The 19,889-nt window shown below is 42.0% G+C and overlaps 1 protein-coding gene across 6 annotated transcripts in view; it reads left to right on the forward strand.

Annotated features, from left to right (window-relative positions):
- Positions 1-18,424, forward strand: part of RNF152 (ring finger protein 152) — an 81,769-nt gene extending 63,345 nt beyond the window's left edge. For 5 of the 6 annotated variants that reach the window (XM_067698914.1, XM_067698917.1, XM_067698916.1 and 2 more), the window contains one exon: positions 10,344-18,424. In XM_067698914.1, coding sequence (XP_067555015.1) covers positions 10,494-11,105 — 612 coding nt within the window. In that variant the 5' untranslated portion in view covers positions 10,344-10,493 and the 3' untranslated portion in view covers positions 11,106-18,424. Of the gene's footprint in view, positions 1-5,237; positions 5,426-10,343 lie in introns of those variants that run through there. The other variant, XM_067698918.1, reaches the window with a different exon arrangement.
- The last annotated feature ends 1,465 nt before the right edge of the window (positions 18,425-19,889 follow it).

Below are 19,889 nucleotides of genomic sequence, written 5' to 3' on the forward strand. Positions count from 1 at the left end.
GATGAAATATAATAGGAAAACATTAAAAAACAAATTGCCTTAAGGTTTCAGTGGTTGGAATTTGTGGAATTTATGGTTGGGTAAGAAATAGGAGTGGGGATGCACATGTGCGGTTCATATTATGAAAATGCAAATATTTACATAGGAAGTTTGTCAGGGGCCTTCAGAGGTTCTCTGTCTCCTGCACATGAAGAGCAGGGGCAAAGGGGACCCTCCACAGAGAGAGACCTCTGCTCCCTAGGGCACTTGCCTACTCGGACAGCCCCTCAGTCCTTAACTCACAATCTTGGCCCTCAAACATCCTCCCCAGTGATGATTTAATGTGCTTCCCTGGCATTGGGCTGTCTTTAGATATCACAAGGTATCGCTGCCTTGCGATACCATCTTCAACTCCTGCATCTCTTGAGACTTGTGAGCTCAGAGCCACCTTGCTGTCTGGGATGATGCTGACATGGGTCAGGTGGAATGCTTAATCAATAAAGGAAATTTCAGTGTCCTTCCCTCTGACTCTCCTTGCTCTCCAGTGTCTCTGAAGTGGGCCAGCTTAGACTCCTTGGGTTCTAATATCCTTTCTGGCTCTAACAGGCAATTACAGTTTTTTGCTTAGTGGTTCTGTCTAAGCCCTATGCATGATCGATTGAATTCATATGATCACTTGAAGAAGAGTCTCCCTGTCAGTGCTTTGTCTACACTTCCCCTCGCCTTTGCTTCTCTTTCCACAGACCAGGTTGCAAAGTCAGGGTCCTTGAGGGCAGAGACTCTTGTTGCCATGGTGACCCCAGTGCCTTGAGTAATGCTTGGCACTTGGTGGATTCCCAGTAGATATTTGTCTACCTCCTACTATATATTTTATCTTAGTAGATGTCCAGCCGTTGGGAAGACTTAGGATTTTTGTTTGTTTTCCATTCCTTTACTTTACTTATGTGCCTGGCTTGTCAGTTCCTTCAGCTCTACTCAGAATTCTAGGAGTTGGGGTAATTGATCTTTTCCCCTTTGCGGTGCCCGTCTGTCTGATGGCATCTTTTATCATCTCCTCTCTCCAGGGAATCTGGGGATCCCCTGACAGTCCTTTATATCTCTTCTCTACCTTTGTGACCATCTGCAACTTTTCTCTTTGCCGTCATTGGGTGATCAGAGCAAGTGAAGGTGAAGCTGTGTGTCTGATTGATTCCAGCATTAACCTTGGCCTCTCTATGAGCCAGACAGTTATGCAGGCTTCGGCTCAAGGGACAGTTGGAACCACCTTCACGTAGTAGCAAGTTTGGATAATGGGAGTATCTTGCTTGAGCTGAGAGGGTTATTGATTAAACATAAATACTTATTCCTTTGATAGTTGCTGCAAATCGAGGTTGTGGGCTGTTTCTTTTAGGGTGTTAGCTCTCTTTAGACTCATTCATTAAACCTAAGGCCTAAAAAAAAAAACAAAAAAAAAAACTAAGGCCTAAAGGAAGAAACTTCTAATATGTAAGATGCTTCCCATTTATTTTAGATGCCCACTGTCTCACGTAAACCTGCATGAGATCATGGACAGTTAATATGTATAAATGATCTGTCAGATGTAATGACTATAGAACAAACAGCCTGACAGCTCTGTCATGTTGTTGAAAACCCAGGAGTGTGGTTAGCAGTTACTTAGGTCATAGAACTATTGTTACTAGAAGGGACTCTAGGGGATCATCTAGTCCAGTGTTCTTGGAGGTGAGGACACTGCAACTCATGGAGAGGTGATTTGCCTAAGGTAACCCAACTACTTATAGGCAGAATTAGAGCTAAAATCCTTACCTCCTGGTTCCTAATAGTAATGATTATCTGATAGATATTAAAACGAGCAAACCAACAAAAACCAGTGGTTTTTATCAGTCATGGCAATAATGAAATTTGGCTTTAATTCCTAAAAATGTCTTGGTTCCAATATACTTTGATTTTAAATATTCATCACCAAGCTGTGATTAGGTCAAATGCATTCATCTTTTCCCTACCTTGACTTAATTGAAATGCTCCTATGTAAGTACATCTCTGGAAACTGTGGTTCGGTTTCAGCTGCTTGGTTAGTTGCATTTTTGCAGCGAAAATATTGGCACGTGCAGAGGTATGGCCCCTACTCTGTGGGCAGGTCCATCGGGCTCGTGGTTGTCCCATTGGGCAGTGCTGGCAAGGCTAGCCCTTTGTGTGGCAAGTTTCAGGCTGACCATGGTGTTCTGGTCTGCTCCTCTTTGCCCATTTAACCAATGACCTCTCTCTCTACCCTGCCTGCGTCTGCTACTGGGGCCAGTCGGCCTCCAACACCGTCACCGTCCTTTGCCCCGTCCCCCTTGGTCACCCAAGACTTTTAAGTAACCATTCTCACTTTCCAGAATTTTTGCATCTTCAAATACACAAACCATGATGCTCATAGGAGAAAACAGGGCAACTATTAAAGCTTGGCCCATAGAATTCTCACTTGAGATTTGTCAGAGTCCTGGAATCCACTGCCTTCTCCATGAAAACAGAGTGTAGTTATACCAATTGGACTTTACACGTAGTAGGCAACTGTGTCCTGAAAGGGTTGCTCTCTGCTACCAGAGGACCAAAAGTCAGCCACACATCTTGTCATTGCCAGCCATTCCTAGTCTTGCCATTAATCGGAGAGTTTGTCAAGATCCAATATAACTAAATGGTCTTGCCAGCTGAAATGCCAGATTAAATGGAATTGTAATTAATTTCTTCAATCTCAATTCAAATATTTACATTTTCTTGAAAAATTAAGTAAATGACCTGCGTCAGAAAGACATGCTATTTTAAGAGAATAAGAAGAGCAGTATAGTGACTAGTTTAGTCTTTGACTTAGAGATTTTTCTCAACACAACCATTGAATTTAAGATCCTTGTGTAGACCATGAAATGGAATAATTCAAGGTCAGCCACATGTAATTAATATCAACTCATGTCACAAGTGGGGAGAGGCTTCATAGTTGATGTCACAGACGTGGATCTAAATCAGAACGTATGAAGAGTCTATACTATAAACAGAGTAAAACTACCTGCATTATAGTCGGCGGGTTTCATATTCGAGAATTTCATATCCAAGGATACAGAGGGCCAGCTGTCCTAGGCCATTTTTTTTTTTTTTTTTTTTTTTGCGGTACGCGGGCCTCCCACTGCTGTGGCCTCTCCCGTTGCGGAGCACAGGCTCCGGACGCGCAGGCTCAGCGGCCATGGCTTATGGGCCCAGCCGCTCCGCGGCATGTGGGATCTTCCCCGACCGGGGCACGAACCCGTGTCCCCTGTATCGGCAGGTGGACTCTCAACCACTGCGCCACCAGGGAAGCCTCTCCTAGGCCATCTTAAATAAGGGGCTTGAGCGTCCTTCGATTTTGGTATTCGAGAGGGGAACCTGGAACCAATCCCCCGCAGATACCAAGGGACGACTGGATATATTTCATCAGCTTTTCTGTCCTCATGTGCCCAGACTTCTAAAAGCAACTGGAACTATAAAAATTCAGCGTTGGAGACCTTTGCTTTTTTACCACCCACTAAATTCATGGGAGCACTTTATCACACCCACAGCTTTAATAAAAGTGCTTAAAAGTATACAGTTTTTAAAAAGGAAGAAATTTTATTTTATGAAAATATATCGATGTTGTAAAGCAACAAATGTCCATTGCCCCTAAACAACAATTACAATATACACACCCCTCTCTGGTTTTGGCATTTTCCCTCCAAGTCACACCTTCCTCCATTTATACAAATCTTAGTTTTTTAAACTATTTTAAAACCAGGATATGCATTAGTATTGAGTTCAGTGATGATTCAAGGCCTTTAATTTGTATATTGTACAACTGACATTATTTATGAAACTACTGTTTTTTTATTTTAAAGTAATTTTTAATTAAGGTAATATATATTGTCTTTCTTTTTTTTTTTTTGGGCGTGCTGTGCAGCACGCGGGGATCTTAGTTCCCCTACAAGGGATTGAACCCGTGCCCCCTGCAGTGGAAGCTTGGAGCCCTAACCTCTGAACCACCAGGGAATTCCTGAAACTACTGTTTTTTGAAGATACATTTGAACATAAATTCTAGATCATAAGCCACAGTTAGTTTGAGAATGTCCTCCCTTAGCTGCTATTCCTCTTTTTGTAGTCTGTTTTTTTTTTCTTAATTTTTACTTTAGGTTCTTTCAAACTAAACTGTTAAAAATCGTTCCAATATATTTCAGTTTACACCTGTTCTTATGCGTTCTACCAAAATACTCTTTTCTTTTGAATTTGAGTACTTACTTTGAGCATCATGTCTTGCTCCTGTAAGGAAACTAACTCCAAAGACAGGTCTCTGAAGCAGTTGCCAGTGTGTGCTTGTGTATCCTGTGTATGACTAGGAACTCCGAGTTTCTTTTTTAGCTTACGTGGACCTTGTTTCTTCTGTAGTTGACTCATATCTTTTGAGTTCATGATGAAAGGGAGAAAGAAGATTCATCATTACCTTTGGTCCAGAGCCTCATAAATTTTCTTCTTTTTTTCTTTTTTTTTTGCGGTACGCAGGCCTCTCACTGTTGCGGCCTCTCCCGTTGCGGAGCACAGACTCCGGACGCGCAGTCTCAGCGGCCATGGCTCACGGGCCCAGCCGCTCTGCGGCATGTGGGATCTTCCCGGACCGGGGCACGAACCCGAGTCCCCTGCATCGGCAGGCGGACTCTCAACCACTGCGCCACCAGGGAAGCCCAAATTTTCTTCTCATTACCTAAATAGTCATCATCATTACTAATTATGCTACAGGAAATAAACTGGAATTCAGTATGGGCAGAATCAGTGTATAAATCAGAGAGCTGCCCTGCTGTCAAAATGACTTGAGTGGCTGAGCACAGAAGATAGGAACTGTTTTCCCCTTCTGCCTTTGTGTTCAGCCTGTGTTGTAAGGCCTACACTTACTTGGATAGAGTTGAAAATTGAGTTGTATAATCTAATTTTAAGGGAACTCAACACCAATTAAGTGAACATTACTTGGAACATAAATTCATGAATAAAATTGCATGTTGGTTTTGTTGAAAAATGATGGTGTGGCAGGTCTCGGGGCAGCGCCAAGAGGAGTGCTCGCCTCTCTCCGCCCAAGCTGTTGCACAGGGCTGTACTTTGAGAGTCAGGAAGTGCCTCTGGGTAGACCACACCCGGCACGGCACCGTGTGGAGTCCAAGTCAGAAGGAAGGAGGGATTAGCACCAGGGCTCCCTGAGCCCTTCACTACCTGGCAGTGCCTGAACACACTTGACCTTCAGCCACAAACTCCATCACCCCTCGTTAGCCAGTGAGGAAGCAGGCTCTAGAAGCTTTGGACTTGTTCCAGTGGCACCGCTGGTGGTGACAAAACAGAGATTGGACCCAAGATTCTTTGAAGCCAAAGACCCTATTCTTCCCACTCTGCTGAGCTGTTTTCCACAATTTTCTATGGAAGCAAGGTAACTAATGTGGAAGTAGAGAACGGTAAGAAAGGAACTGGTGGTCACTGTTTCTATATTGGTGTCACAAAGTATTTTTTTGTTCCCAGCTCTCTTTACATAGAAGGTGGTTGCCCTGAGTGCCATTGTTAAGGACAGCTTTCTCCAAATTCATAAAATGGCAGGAATCTGTGCTTTTTTTTTTGTACCCCTCCCCAATGTTTTTTTAATTGACGTATAGTTGATTTACAATGTTGTGTTAGCTTCAGGTGTACATCAAAGTGATTCAGATATATATACATATATATATATTTTTTCTTTTGCAGATTCTTTTCCATTATACTTTATTACAAGGTTTTGAGTCTAGTTCCCTGTGCTATATAGTAGTTCCTTGTTTATTTTAGTAGTAGTACTGTACAGTAGTTTGTGTCTGCTAATCCCAAACTCCTAATTTATCCCTTCCCATCTCTTTCCCCTTTGGTAACCATAAGTTTGTTTTCTATGTCTGTGAGTCTGTTTCGGTTTTGTAAATAAGTTCATTTGTATCCTTTTTTTAGATTCCACATGTAAGTGATATCATATTTTATTTGTCTTAATCTGTATGAGTTACTTCGCTTAGTATGATAATCTCTAGGTCCATCCATGTTGCTGCAAATAGCATTATTTCATTCTTTTTTATGGCTAATATCCCACTGTATATATATACCACATCTTTTTTTTAAAATTTTATTTATTTATTTATTTTTGGCTGTATTGGGTTTTCATTGCTGCATGCGGGCTTTCTCCAGTTGCTGCGAGCCGGGGCTACTCTTCGTGGTGGTGTGCGGGCTTCTCAATGCGGTGGCTTCTCTTGTTGCGAAGCACAGGTTCTAGGTGCGCGGGCTTCAGTAGTTGTGGCTCGTGGGCTCTAGAGCGCAGGCTCAGTAGTCGTGGTGCATGGGCTCAGTTGCTCCGTGGCATGTGGGATCTTCCTGGACCAGGGCTCGAACCTGTGTCCCCTGCATTGGCAGGCGGATTCTTAACCACTGGGCCACCAGGGAAGTCCCATATACCACGTCTTCTTTATCCATTCACCTGTCAACGGGCATTTAGGTTGCTTTCATGTCTTGGCTATTGTATACCCCTCCCCAATTTTGTCATTTCTGCCACTGTAGTTCATTATGATCAATCTCTGCCCCCCCCCCCCATTTAACATTCACATCTTCCTATGATTTATAATATTATGGCCTGCTGTCTGTCAGTGGGCTTTAACAGTGAGGATAGATAAGAACATTGGTCAAGATTCACCAGCAAACCCTGTGTTCGGTTTTTATTTTCTAAGAAAAAATAAATTCAGTACCTTGGGTATAAAATTAGAAGAATTCCACCCTCATTGCTGACACTTTGGGGATTTCTGTTTCCGTTCCACATTCCCCACCTCAGTGTCCGTACACTTTTTCCTTTCTGAGCTTCAAACACTACCTTCTGCTGGGACCTGTGGCTAGCAGACTCCGTATTGAACAGCACAGACCAGACCATCTGGCTGTGAGCACCCTAACTTGCTTGCTCTGCCCCTCGTTTCTCAAATTTCTCTACTCTGAAAAGAAAAAGAACTGTTGCTTGATGCTCTTCCCTCTAAGCTATGATCCTATCGCCTGACATCACTCCGCATCACAGGGGACTCCAGCATCCCGCCAGTCTCCATCATACCCCTGGTCCCCTGCTGAAGTCACACCCCCAAAATGCTAGTGACCTCCTGGTCGCCCCACCTCAAGGTCTGTTCTCAGTGCCCACCGCTCATAGCCCTTTGCTGCCTGGAACTCTTTCATCTGGGGTATGTGCTGGGAGGGGTTCCTGGGTTTCTGCTTATGTCTGCCCCTATTCTTCCTTTTAGCCAGGCTTAAGGATAAGTGCTCCCTAAGGGTCTCTCTCTGCTCTGCCTGCTCTGCAATATCAGATCCATATATTCAGCTTTCTTTTGACTCTTTTTTTTTTTTTTTTTGCAGTACGCGGGCCTCTTATTGTTGCGGCCTCTCCCGTTGCGGAGCACAGGCTCCAGACGCGCAGGCTCAGCGGCCCTGGCTCATGGGCCCAGCCGCTCCGCGGCATGTGGGATCTTCCCGGACCGGGTCACGAACCCGTGTCCCCTGCATCGGCAGGCGGACTCTCAACCACTGCACCACCAGGGAAGCCCCTCTTTTGACTCTTTAACATCTTCCTGGATAACTGATTTCTTTTATCTTCCTAACCCCTCAAATGGAATACGGCCCGAACAGAACTCATCATCTTTTTCTTTGCCATCCCTATTTTTCTTAATAATACCAGCCTCCCCTCAAGACTTGACCTTGGACTTCTTCCCCCTTACAGCCTCATCGTCACATGTGGCCAGATCCCACTTGACCCCTGTAGGACCTGTCAGCACTTTTCAGCTCTTCATTCTCATCACCACTATTGACTTCAGCTACTCATTATCTCTCGTCTACTATTATAATAGCTTCCCAGCAGGTCTTTCCAGTCTATCCTGAATATAGCTACCTAATGAATCATTCTCATATTCTTAACCTTTCTGATGTTTTCCCATTGCTCACTAGAAAGCCCCACATCCTTGGCACTCGAGGCTGTCCACGGTCTGTGGTCTGTGGTCTGTGGCCCGTGCCTGGGTCTGATCACCTCTCCCCTTCCTGTGGGCCCTGCTCTCCCTGGCTGGGCCTGTGGGAGGGTGCTTGCCAGTTCTGTGAGAATTCTGTTTCTTTAAAAGGCATCTGTATCAAAGACCTAAACTTACAAGCTAAAACTGTAAAACTCTTAGAGATGGCATCTATAAGTTACTCTTGTATTAGAAAAAATCTTCTAGCCAGTGTCACAGCTAGAGTATAAAAATAATTCTGTATTTGCTCACCCCTTTTACTTTGCTCATGCTGATTTCTGAACTTGAAAATAACCTGTCCCTGATTTTACATGTCTGAATCCTCTCCCTGATCCAGATTCTTCACTGAGCCGTCCTTTATTCCTCCAGCTCCAGTAAGGCATGCATCACTGTATTTCTATTATAACTATTTACTCACATAACTATTTAAGTACCTCCAGTCTGGGAGTTTCTTATGAGTGGTGACAAGGTCTTTGTTACAAGGGAAAAAAATAAATATCATAATGCTTGACACATGGTAAATATTCAATGAGAATTTGAATGAATAAATGAATAGAAGAGAAAATATATTCACTAGTTCATTCTTGCCTAACTTTAAATTGCTTAAGAGTAGTATTTGGGTCTGATTCATCTTAATATCCTACCATGGCTAGCTTTCTGCATAACAGATACTCAGTAGATATTTCTTTTTTATTTTTATTTCCTTTTTCAGCTTTATTGAGGTATAATTGGCATATTAAATTGTAAGACATTTAAAGTTGACATCGCAGTAATCTGAAATATGTCTACATTGTGAAAGCGTTTCCAACTTCTCACATATTTATCTTTTTTTTTTTTTTTTGGTGAGAACATTTAAGTTCTATGGTTAGCAAATTTCAGTTATTCCATAACTATTTCTTGAATTAATGGATAGATGAGTAGTTGATTATATTAATAATATGAGCTTTTTGAATGCTATGTTACTATATTTTTACTTTCAGTAACTTAAGTGCTCTTACTACAGCTAAAATATTTTAAAATGTTTCTCTTTTGATTGTCAACATTAATTTTTATCAGTGATTATTTTTGACTTTAAACTTTTTCTGCATGTTTAATTTTTATTTTTACAAATCGTAATCATTGGGGAGGGGGTGCATTCTTAATTTCACAAAGGAAATTGGAAAGAAAAAGAAGGTTCACTTTTTAAGAAAAATGTGAACGAGGTTTTCTGTGTTATTAGCTCCTGCTTCTGGGTGTAGGTGGGGTTCTAGGACTGACAATTATTTCTACAATAGTGGTTGAATAGTTCTTTCCAGAGTCATCATGGCTCCACCCAGAGACACATAATTTGGATGCTTTCAATAGGAAGCAGAGTTGGGCAGCCTTTATTAGAACACTTGGCGGGGAAGGGGGGGGATGGGGTGGGGGGAGGTCCTTAAACTCCAGTTAAGTTGAACTAAGTTATTCTGCCTCCTGTCAATATCAGAAGGCTAACATTCCTCCTTCTTCTCCTTCTCCTTCTCCTTTTTTTTTTTTTTGGTGAGGCTGCCTTACCAGTCTTCTCTGACCATAATGCTCGATTATGATCAGTGAATTAACAGTATTTGCTTTTGGTCATGTTAATTGATGCAAGCCCAAATAATAATGAAATTAAAAGAACTGACTGAAATGTAGTAGTGATCCTGTGTATTTTTGTGACCCCTACTGCATAAAGGTTCACTGTTGTTGTTATTTGGGGGTTATTTTGTTTTTGTCTCTTTTTAAAACCAACAGACAAGAATTACCTTGGTTCAGGTGATTTGGTGGAAAAGATAACAGATGCCTGCATGTGCTTCTTTGGTGGCATCATTTTAATTACCTGTGAGAGAGGAACGGTCCTAACCCATATCAAGTGAGCGAGCTAGTTACATGAAATACCTGGATTTGTAAAGTTGCCCGTATCTGGCAATGAATAGTTACAGGAAGATAAGTAGAGTCAGAAAAAGAAGGTCAGAGGATCTAAGGAAAGAAATTTACTTTTAGGAAATGCTACAAACTTATTGGAAACGAGAGAATTTCTGCAGTGTATTTAGAAGAACAGTCCAGAAGAACAATAAAGCAGAAAGAGCAGACTCCCTCTGTATACCCCATAGAGATGTTTATTTCTTCAGAAATAAGCAAGGTATTCGCGGAGACAACTCATTACTGTCCACTGGACATTAGGGGAATCCTACAGCCTCACAAGTGGGAAACTTTACCCTTTTGACCTGGTGTCAAGACTTTTGAGCAGTCGTATAAATCCATCTCAACTTGTTTGAAGTAATTAAGTTGGTTGGCATTTTTTGTCTCCTTCAGAAATGAACACGCCCGACTATGCTAGATGCCTGTGAACTCCCCGATCCCCCGGCGGCTTTGGAGAGACTGCAAGAAAGAAGGTGGCGGAGTGGTGGACTCTGAGAACAAGCTCCTCCCCCTCGGCCTTGGCCTTCCTGCCCACAGTCCACCATGGAGACGCTCTCCCAAGAGTCTTTGCTGGAATGTCAGATCTGCTTCAATTACTACAGCCCCCGGCGAAGGCCCAAGTTGCTGGACTGCAAACACACGTGCTGCTCGGTGTGCCTTCAGCAGATGAGGACGAGCCAGAAGGACGTGAGGTGCCCCTGGTGCCGGGGCATCACCAAGCTGCCCCCGGGCTTCTCCGTGTCCCAGCTCCCGGACGACCCCGACGTCCTTGCCGTCATCGCCATCCCGCACGCCTCCGAGCACACCCCAGTCTTCATCAAACTTCCGAGCAATGGGTGCTACATGCTGCCCCTGCCCATCTCCAAGGAGCGAGCGCTGCTGCCCGGAGACATGGGCTGCCGTCTGCTGCCCGGGAGCCAGCAGAAGTCCGTCACCGTGGTGACCATCCCGGCAGAGCAGCAGCCTCTGCAGGGCGGGGCTCCGCCCGAGGCGGTGGAGGAGGAGCCAGACAGGCGGGGCGTGGTGAAAAGCTCCACCTGGTCTGGGGTGTGCACTGTGATCTTGGTGGCCTGCGTCCTGGTCTTCCTTCTCGGCATCGTGCTCCACAACATGTCCTGCATTTCTAAGCGCTTCACTGTGATATCCTGTGGCTGAAGAGGGCTGCGGGGAAGTCTCTTGTGGGTGCCAACTAGCGGTTGAGCAGGTGTTGGTGACGGATCGCGGTGAGGAGATGGGGGGCCACGCTGATCATTGGGTGCCGAGTGCTGGCCTCTGGGCTGCCACTTGATTAACCCAAGACAGACACGAAGGGCAGAATGTGAGGTGTCAGCAAGATACCAGGCAGAGCGCTCTGATTATTGGTGGCAACAGCTTCCAAGACGATCGCATGCATCCTCATAATCATGTATTAAATGGACTGTAATTTATGATTTCTCAAAATCATGTTGCCAGGTAGACCTATTCTACTTAGATGTTAAACTGTGGAAGTGCATACAATGTGATCTTCTTTAAATGTGGTAGATTAAAACAAAGATGCTATGTATACAAGTAGAATTAAATATGAAAATCCATGTAAAAATTCAGTGATGACATGCAGTGCTGGTTTCTTTCCTTTTTTAAAAAATGAAACCCAGTCTTCATTTAGTTGCTAAGGCCTTTTATACTTTTTGAATGGCACCCAAATTAAAATAAGTTAAGTGGACAGTTGTTTTTTCAGGAAGATATTTGAACAAGTGTTTCCAGTGTGTTGTGTTTTGTCACGTACCTCCATTTTTCTTCCCTTGTAATTAGAGCTCGCTATGTGTTTATTAAACTGAAAGCCCAACAGGGGAGCAATAAACTGAGTAATAATGAGAAATGCCTAATCCCACAGGAAACCTACATGCCAATTTTTCTCAAGCCATCTCACAAAATAAGAATTTTAAATGTAAATATTGTGTATTTGTGTGGGGGGGGGGGTTGTGGGTGTGGGTGTAATTTGATTTACCTCAGGTTTTGAATCTTTTCAGAAGAATCCCGGGAGTAAGACTTTGTGGGCATGAATGAGTCCGGGGTCTGAAATGATGGCCACCTCAAGGGCACTGGTACCCACCCAGCGAGGTGTCACAGACACGTCACTTCCAAACTTGCTCCTCTTCTATGTATTCAAGTCCTGTATTCTGTAAGGCACTAAGGGAGAGTAACAGAAGATTCTGTCTTTGCTCCCAGTTTTGATGTATTGTAACAGCCATGAGTGTTGGTAAACAATAACAAACTTGGACTGGCATTTTAAGACAGTCCATGATTATTTTTTGAAAGAGATTGTTCCATGAGAGTTAAATCATTTTGAATTCCAGTTTCCTCTTGTTGGTATAAGTGAGACTATCTCTTGTATTTCAAAATGTGTTTTCATTGAGAAGAATGGCAAGGTGAACTAGCAACTCACATTCCTAGTTTAAGTGGACCAATTCTTCATAAATTCTCAGACGTTCTTAAATGTGTAATGGCCTACAGATGCTCATGAAGAAAGATCTGCTGGTCTTAAATGATAAATTTCTATCCCTGAATGTGTGCGTTCAGACATAGCTGTGAGCTTTACAGTTCTCTTCTAGTTTCTCTTACGGAATTCATGAAGCAAGTGGTATGTGCCAAGGTCCCCACTCATAAATATGTCTGTTTATGTTCCATTGAATCCCTGAAAATAGGGGACAGAAAAATAAGCAGTGACTGGCTCCAAAAAGTAAGGCTAGAAAAAGCCCTTAAGACTGAGATAATTTAATTTACTTATATGCTAACTGTTACCTTCAAGCAGCACAAAATATGCACATTAAAGTGATGGAATTAATGAGATAAAACGACAATATAATGAACAGAATCCCAAGCTAACCCTGTTCATTGACATGAGAATTTGATATAAAAATATGAACATGGGTTTTTCAAATCTTTCCAATTTGTCATTAGACCTTTAGGAAATGTATTTGAAAGCTCAAACTAGAAATTAGGTTAAAATGCCATTTCATTGTGTAAGCTATTGGGCATTATACAACAAATAATCTAGGATTTATTTGGTATTAATAATTTAGGTATCACATTAGCTGAATGCTATCCTCTATTATGTAACCTAATATACTGTTGGGTTAGTTTCAATTTCTCAAACTCTCCCAGGCTGCCTTGATGCATGTCTGACCTAATTTCTATTCCTCTTGGGAAAAAAACCCCACAGAAATGTTACATTAAGAATTCTACATTTCAAATGGATGTTACCCTTGCAATATTAAGTCATGCCATTTTCAAATTAATTTTGTGAATGATGTCTACGTATGTTTATGTCCGGTATGAAATGACCAGCCCTGGAGTGTAGTGTGTGATAGAATTCTACATGGTCTGTAGGTTATATATAGACACTAACATATGTGATGATACAGTGCCCTGTGTTTCTTAGTGCAAAGCTGTAGATTACAAATGTCCATGTACCTTTTACTTAAAAACAACCCTGTGCTAGAGCTGCAATTAAGCAGTGCAAAATTAATCGGCTCTATGATAGATTCTTGACGTTACAATTTAAGGTACAATAACAACCAAAATCAGAATTTTTCGTGTGAGTCTTACTGATGTAAGAACAATTGTTTATGTGGATTCTGCCTGCAGTTATTTATTTGTGTACCTGCTTATCAGGGTGTGCAATCCTGTGCGTGCACGCGTGTGTGCGTGCACATGTCTATGTGATGTCTCAGCCTGCCAGATAGGATTTTTATAGGCTTAATGATGTTTAATGTTATTTGGCATCCCATTGCTCTGGCCTCTTTGGCATTTACCCACGACACTAACAACTCATCTACCCCATGTGACTCAAGTCCAGTGACACAGTCAGCCAGAATTCACAGTTGCACATCAATGAAATAACTCACAACTGAAAGCACAGAAAGCTGAAAGCAACCTCTGGTGGCTTCATTTTGTAGATGAGTCTGCTGGGGTCCCCAGAGGTGCGAGCCCGTTTGTCATTCTGCAGCAAAAGGGGACCAGAACTTTGTACTGCCGTTTCCTCTTGCTGCTTCCTAGACCTGTCGATCTCTCTGTTGGTCTATGATCCTTTTCAGGGAGGATCAATACCCTTTACTAACTCAACTATTAAGTTTTTTGTCTTTGTAGATTTATATATTCACTTTAGTTAGCATCTACCTCTCCGGGAAATGAAAGGAGTGTTGATTTAGGGATGAGTATAGACAGTTAAAGAGAACCATGTGATTTGAATTTTTTTAATTGCAAAACATTGGTTCCCCCCTCCCACTTGAGCTATAAAGGACAGTGAGTGTTGTGTAAATAGTAAACTATAAGAAGCATGAATTTTCATCTTTATTAATGATCTTGACATAAGCAAGAGAATGCTGAATATGCTAAGTAGAGCCAAGTATGCTATCAAAAAGCATTGTCTTTGGAACATTTTTGTATAATGACCTGGGGCATAAGTTGTGAAAAGGCAAATGGGTTCTCATTTCCAGTCATACTTTATGATCAGAAAGCTATAAGGCATTTCCTTTAGGAATATAATTCAGTTTAATCTTGCACATGACTTGAGTGGGTCCCTTGAAGGTTAAAACCATGTGCTGGTGCAACCTTGGGATCTTCTAGATTGACGCTGTTCTATAGAACTTTCTGTGATGATGGAAATGTTATATAACTTACGCTGTCCAATACAGTAGCCACATTGGGTGTTGGGCAACTGAAATGGGATTAGTCTGAGTGAGGAACTGGATTTTGTATTTTATTTAATTTAAAGTTATTTAAATAGATGCCCCTCACATGTGGCTGGTGGCCATTATATTGGACAGTGCACTTCTGGAGGGTTGTGCAATGGAATCTAGCATCAAAATATTAATGGAGTAAGCAGAGTAAGGCGAAGAAGACAGTTTTTGGTTTAGTAACATGCAGTTGGCTTAAAAAATATATGATCTCAAGTATGACAGTAAAAATGCATCAATTGCTCTTCAGGGTTATTACTTAGATACTCTGGGCCAAGGAATAATCAGTGAAGCTTAAAGAGTGCTCGATAAAGCCCCCTTTTCTGGGATCATTAGCTGCATGTGAATCTATTGTCCAAAAATAGTAGTTAGACAGTAGCTCTAAAACGTTTGACTTGCATGACCTGTACTGTGAAATTGTGTTTAGGGTCTTGTGACCAAAAAGTAAATGTTACAGAAAAAAAAAAAAAGCCTAATGAAATCCCTCTTTCAGGGTCTTACCCAAACGCCATCATTACATTAGTAAGGTATGAAATAAAAGAGCAAGCATGTTTTGCAGTGTTCACGGGGAGTGTTTTTGTTTGCCCTTGAAGTCTGCCAGCTCGTCATCGTATTTGAGATGGGCATAGGTGGGCATCATTTTTCAGATGCCAGACAAAAACATAGGTACAATTTTTAGAGTGAGATTTGACATTGTTTTCGTCCTGTTTGGTTTTTTTAGTTATCACTGAAAGAATCGAAGATTTGAAGCCTTGCACAAAGACACTTTGTTTTACATTAAAAAAAAATTGCCCATGGAATTTAAAGCCTTGAAGGTTATTAAAGTTACTAAAATTGCTTTTTAAGTGAATAAAGGGAAGTAGAAAATTCAAATTGAGATGTATTTTCATAGAAAGATCAGACTCTTCCTGATAGTACAGTATTTATTCCAGTCTAGATTTGGTTTTATAGAGTTCTCATAGTTTTATTTGAAAAGCTATGCTGTGTCTAAATTGGTTAGTCTGCTTTTCATTGTCCAAAAATACTGTAAACCAAATGCATTTGCTTCAATTTAACAGAATTGGGTTGATTTTTTTTTTTTTTTATAGAGAACTCATCAATGGGCAGGACTCTTTAGTTCATCCTTGAAAATGATTAAAATTTTTTTTGCCCAATGATAGTTTTTCTTTAGACTTATGAGGAAATTAGAGGTCCAAAGGTTATTGGGATGAGAGGAGTGATATGCCAATGGTTTGAATTACTATCTTCTCTTAGAAAAATGATGCTGCCAACTGGTCAGCATTTTCACACAAGTGTCATCAGTCAGTCAATCTGTCATCCTTGACCTAGAAGGAGAAGCTGTTCCTTACCATTTCCACCATTCTCAGTAAAACATTGCCCACAAAGTAATCCTTACTGAAAGAGAAACTCCAAAGAATGAGTGAAGATAATTCAGCAACTGTTTTGAAAGTGGTAGTCTATTTCAAAAGTGATGACAAGTTGCTGAAGTTTGTTAAACATGAAAGTCTTCTAAAAAAATAAGTGGAAATTCAAGCCATTGATTTTCCTGACACAATTGATTCACTGTATATAGATATAAATATATATGTAGACACACGATTTAGCTATAACTGAAGCTACAAAGATCAAGTAAAATGTTTTCCAATGTGGGTTATATAATGGTGAATTTAGATGTTAATTTCTCAACAAGTGTTATAGGCTGCACCCGTTTTGTCAAACCCAGCTATCTTTGGGAGTGTCTATATAACTAAGCTCTTGAGACTTTTCAAATATATGAAGAGGTGGGTTCTACCATATACATTTTGTTGGAAAGCCATTGATCATTAAAGAATATTAGTGGGTGGGGCATTTAATCTCTGTCTTCCAAATGACTTATGTTTGGGCTCTGCTCAAGTTGGCGAGGGCAGAGCACCACTATTGAACTCTTGCAATATGGCTCTGAGTTTTCTGCACAAGTTTCCTTGCACAGTCGGGCCAATTATTTTTTTTCAGGGTTCACTGCCTGGGGTACCCCACTATGTACAATCTCACTTATGATGTAGTGGTGCTTGAAAACACTCATCTCATTAGCTGGACTTTATTATTGTAGTCTCCGGTTTTTGATACTATTCATATTAGGATCTTTTTAGAGACACTCAGTAATATTTGGGGCAAAGAACTGAGGGGTCTTTTGAAGTCTGCAACAGCATGGATTTTCTTTGTTTTAATGGGGGATGTTCTCTTATGGCTGCCCCATTCTTCTAGAACACTGCTCTAAATTCATCTCCATGGGATGTAGGGCTAGTAGCCCATGTGAAAGTCTTCTGTGGTCTCCCTGGGGTACGTTAATTGGATTATTCTAACAACAGTTTTCCAAAGGGAAGCTCAGTTTTTAATTTGACATTTGCTTTTTGAGAATCCAGAGGTAGACGGTTGGATGTGATGGTTGTGAAGGAGCATGGGCTGTAAGAAGGAGGAAATAGATGAGGCAGATGCCCCTCAAAGGGGAACAAGTTGAGATATTTAGGTCATCCCTGTTTAAAAAGTGGGAGGACACAATTGTTTGTGTCTTACCCTGTGCTTCAGAAAATTCCTGGTTGGATTTTCCTGGCTGAGAGAAAACCCAGCTCTTAGGTAGACACTGTATGGTAGAGGTGGAGATGTAGCATTTGGTATATAGCAACAGATAGAAGATATCCCCAGAGAGTGAGAAAACACTTGCATAAAGGGAGGGAAATCTGTAATGAGATGATAACTCCTGAACAAAGTAGACAGAAGATGAAGAGATGAAGGTCAATCGTGGCAGAAACCAGCTGAAGAAAGAAACCCAGGACAACTGGGACTAACTTAGCCAAGCACGATTTGTCATTCCAGTATGGCCCACGAAATTCAATTCAGGATGTTTAAACTGAAGACAAACAGGGAATATGATCAGCTGATGAGAGGGTCCAAGAAGGCCCTACTGGGCGTCAGCACACAAGACAATTTCAGAACCTGCTCTGCAGTGGGTTGCTGAGTCATTGCAGACAAACTCTAATGACATCCTCCCAACCGTGGAATGCAATGCCCGTGCCTGTGGATGTATTCTGACTTGAGTAGGTTAAGACTATTGGGAAGACTCATTCAGAATATTTCAGTTTCTATCCAGGTTGTGGTCATTTATTATATTTTTTATTCCACCACGTGTTCCTGTTTCGCTCCCTTGGCAGATGCAGGTGTGGAGGCTGGTTTCAGCTTGGGGTGGTTACAGACTCCCAACATACGCCCTGCAGCTGCTGCACAGGGTCCCTGCCATTCGGATGGCTCCACTGGTGGGTTCCCTGGCCCTCTTGATAACTAGTACTCCGGTCAAATGGCTAGATTAATGCTGCTCAGAGGCTGTTAACTTAAGTCCTTGACATGTTTCATTTACAATTATGTGGATTATTTATTTTAGAATCTTTTCTTTTAAAGGGCCAAATAGCCCTACAGATAAATGAGCTGCTGGACTGTGTAGAAAATAGTGTCCAAATGTTGCCAAATATCGACTTCGTTAGGGGGATATCAAGCTGCTGTTTATAAATCGGAATGTCTTAAAAAGCATTCTTGCTTGCTCTTTCTGTTGTAGGTGGTGTCTTAGCAAGTCCTGAGTTTTTCCAATGAACCCGATTTTAATATATGGTATTTTTGTATGCCAATCTGGTGTCTTGTCCTTTGTATATGTGGTAATGTTGATTTTATGACTACTGTTAAAACACATTTGCTATGATTAAAATTCATAAAACGATTTCAAATAGACTTGTGTTGGTTTTTCCCCCCACACACACCTCATGAAGAGAAAAAAATTGGCTGGGATTTTCATCATCAGAGACTCTAAGAATTTTAATAGACTTGGGTCATAAAGCTGCTTCTGAGCCAAGGGTTTAAGTGGAGTCGACCTTCAAGTGGCTCCTCTGAGAAGCCAAAGAACGCATTTGTAATGGGTAAGTCCAAGTGTGCTTTTGCAATTTGGGTTTTTGTGGCTTCTGGTGGCCCCAACTTTAACCTCTACCATTTAGAAATGATGCTGTGTGGACCATCTCTAAGTACCTTAGAGGAAATTAGAGGTCCAAAGGTTATTGGGATGAGAGGAGTGATATGCCAATGGTTTGAATTACTATCTTCTCTTAGAAAAATGATGCTGCCAACTAGTCAGCATTTTCACACAAGTGTCATCAGTTTCTCAGGTCCCTGTGTAGTGATTAGTACCATGACCCCGGCCTCTTGGCTCTGCGTCTGGAAAAGAATCTTTTAACAAATGTTTTTATCAGCGGAACAGAGGGCGTTGGGGCAGCCTTTTTGGATAAAAGCATTCTGCCTTTCAATAACTTGGGATCACATCAGCGAATTGTATTTCAGTGGAACAGGTGCCCTAATCCTAATTAAGGGGTTAGCAATGATTGGATATGCATGAACACTAGTATTAGTGTGCTGGGGCTCTCGCTGGGAAGTTATAAAAATGATCCCTATAGTTTTAAACATGAGAGGTTACTGTGCTCATTTCTTGTACCAAAAAAGCAGGCCTTTTTTAGGGAGTCCAGATTTTTGAAAGTGTGACATTTATTTAGTATATTTTAGGATTTCTGGTGTGGATTTCCCTGATCTCAAATAGAGGGTGTGTGTGTGTGTGTGTGTGTGTGTGTGTGTGTGTGCATGCTGGGGGGCCAGGGAGGGATTCCTCACTGTTAGAGCAGAGCTTTTCTGTCAGCTAGAGGAAGAGTTGACTGGAAGAAGGCATTTAAGGCATTTAAAAGGTCTTAGCTCCTCCAGGAGCTTAGCCGGGACTGGATCCCATGTATAGTCTGATCTCGAGGCTTCTCTGTAGACTTAATGGGGGCCAGGGCGAAGGAGAAGGAAATCACGGGAGAGCCCTACACGCCAGTCTTGCCTGGGGATAACCCACGTTGGCAACCTCTTCAGATGACACTGGATGGCACAGGTGGTCTGCTTGTGGTGCAGGGCTGGAAGGAGAGGATGAGCCTGGGTCAGCTCCAAGCTCTTTGCCGTTCTGACCCCTCCCTGCGAAGGGGGCGCTGAGTGTGAGTAGTTGAAAGTCCCATGGGGATGGTGCAGGATGCACACATAGTGAGTGGAGCCAGGCCCGGTGTCCACTGCACCCCACCCTCACCCTCAATTCTTACATACTACCCCTCCAAATACCAGCCAGATTTCCTGAGATGAAAGCCTGTCTATCTGCCAGTGCGTTGTCTTTCTTAATGCTTGT

This window comes from Pseudorca crassidens, chromosome 12, assembly GCF_039906515.1.
Source record: "Pseudorca crassidens isolate mPseCra1 chromosome 12, mPseCra1.hap1, whole genome shotgun sequence".
Taxonomy (NCBI): domain Eukaryota; kingdom Metazoa; phylum Chordata; class Mammalia; order Artiodactyla; family Delphinidae; genus Pseudorca; species Pseudorca crassidens.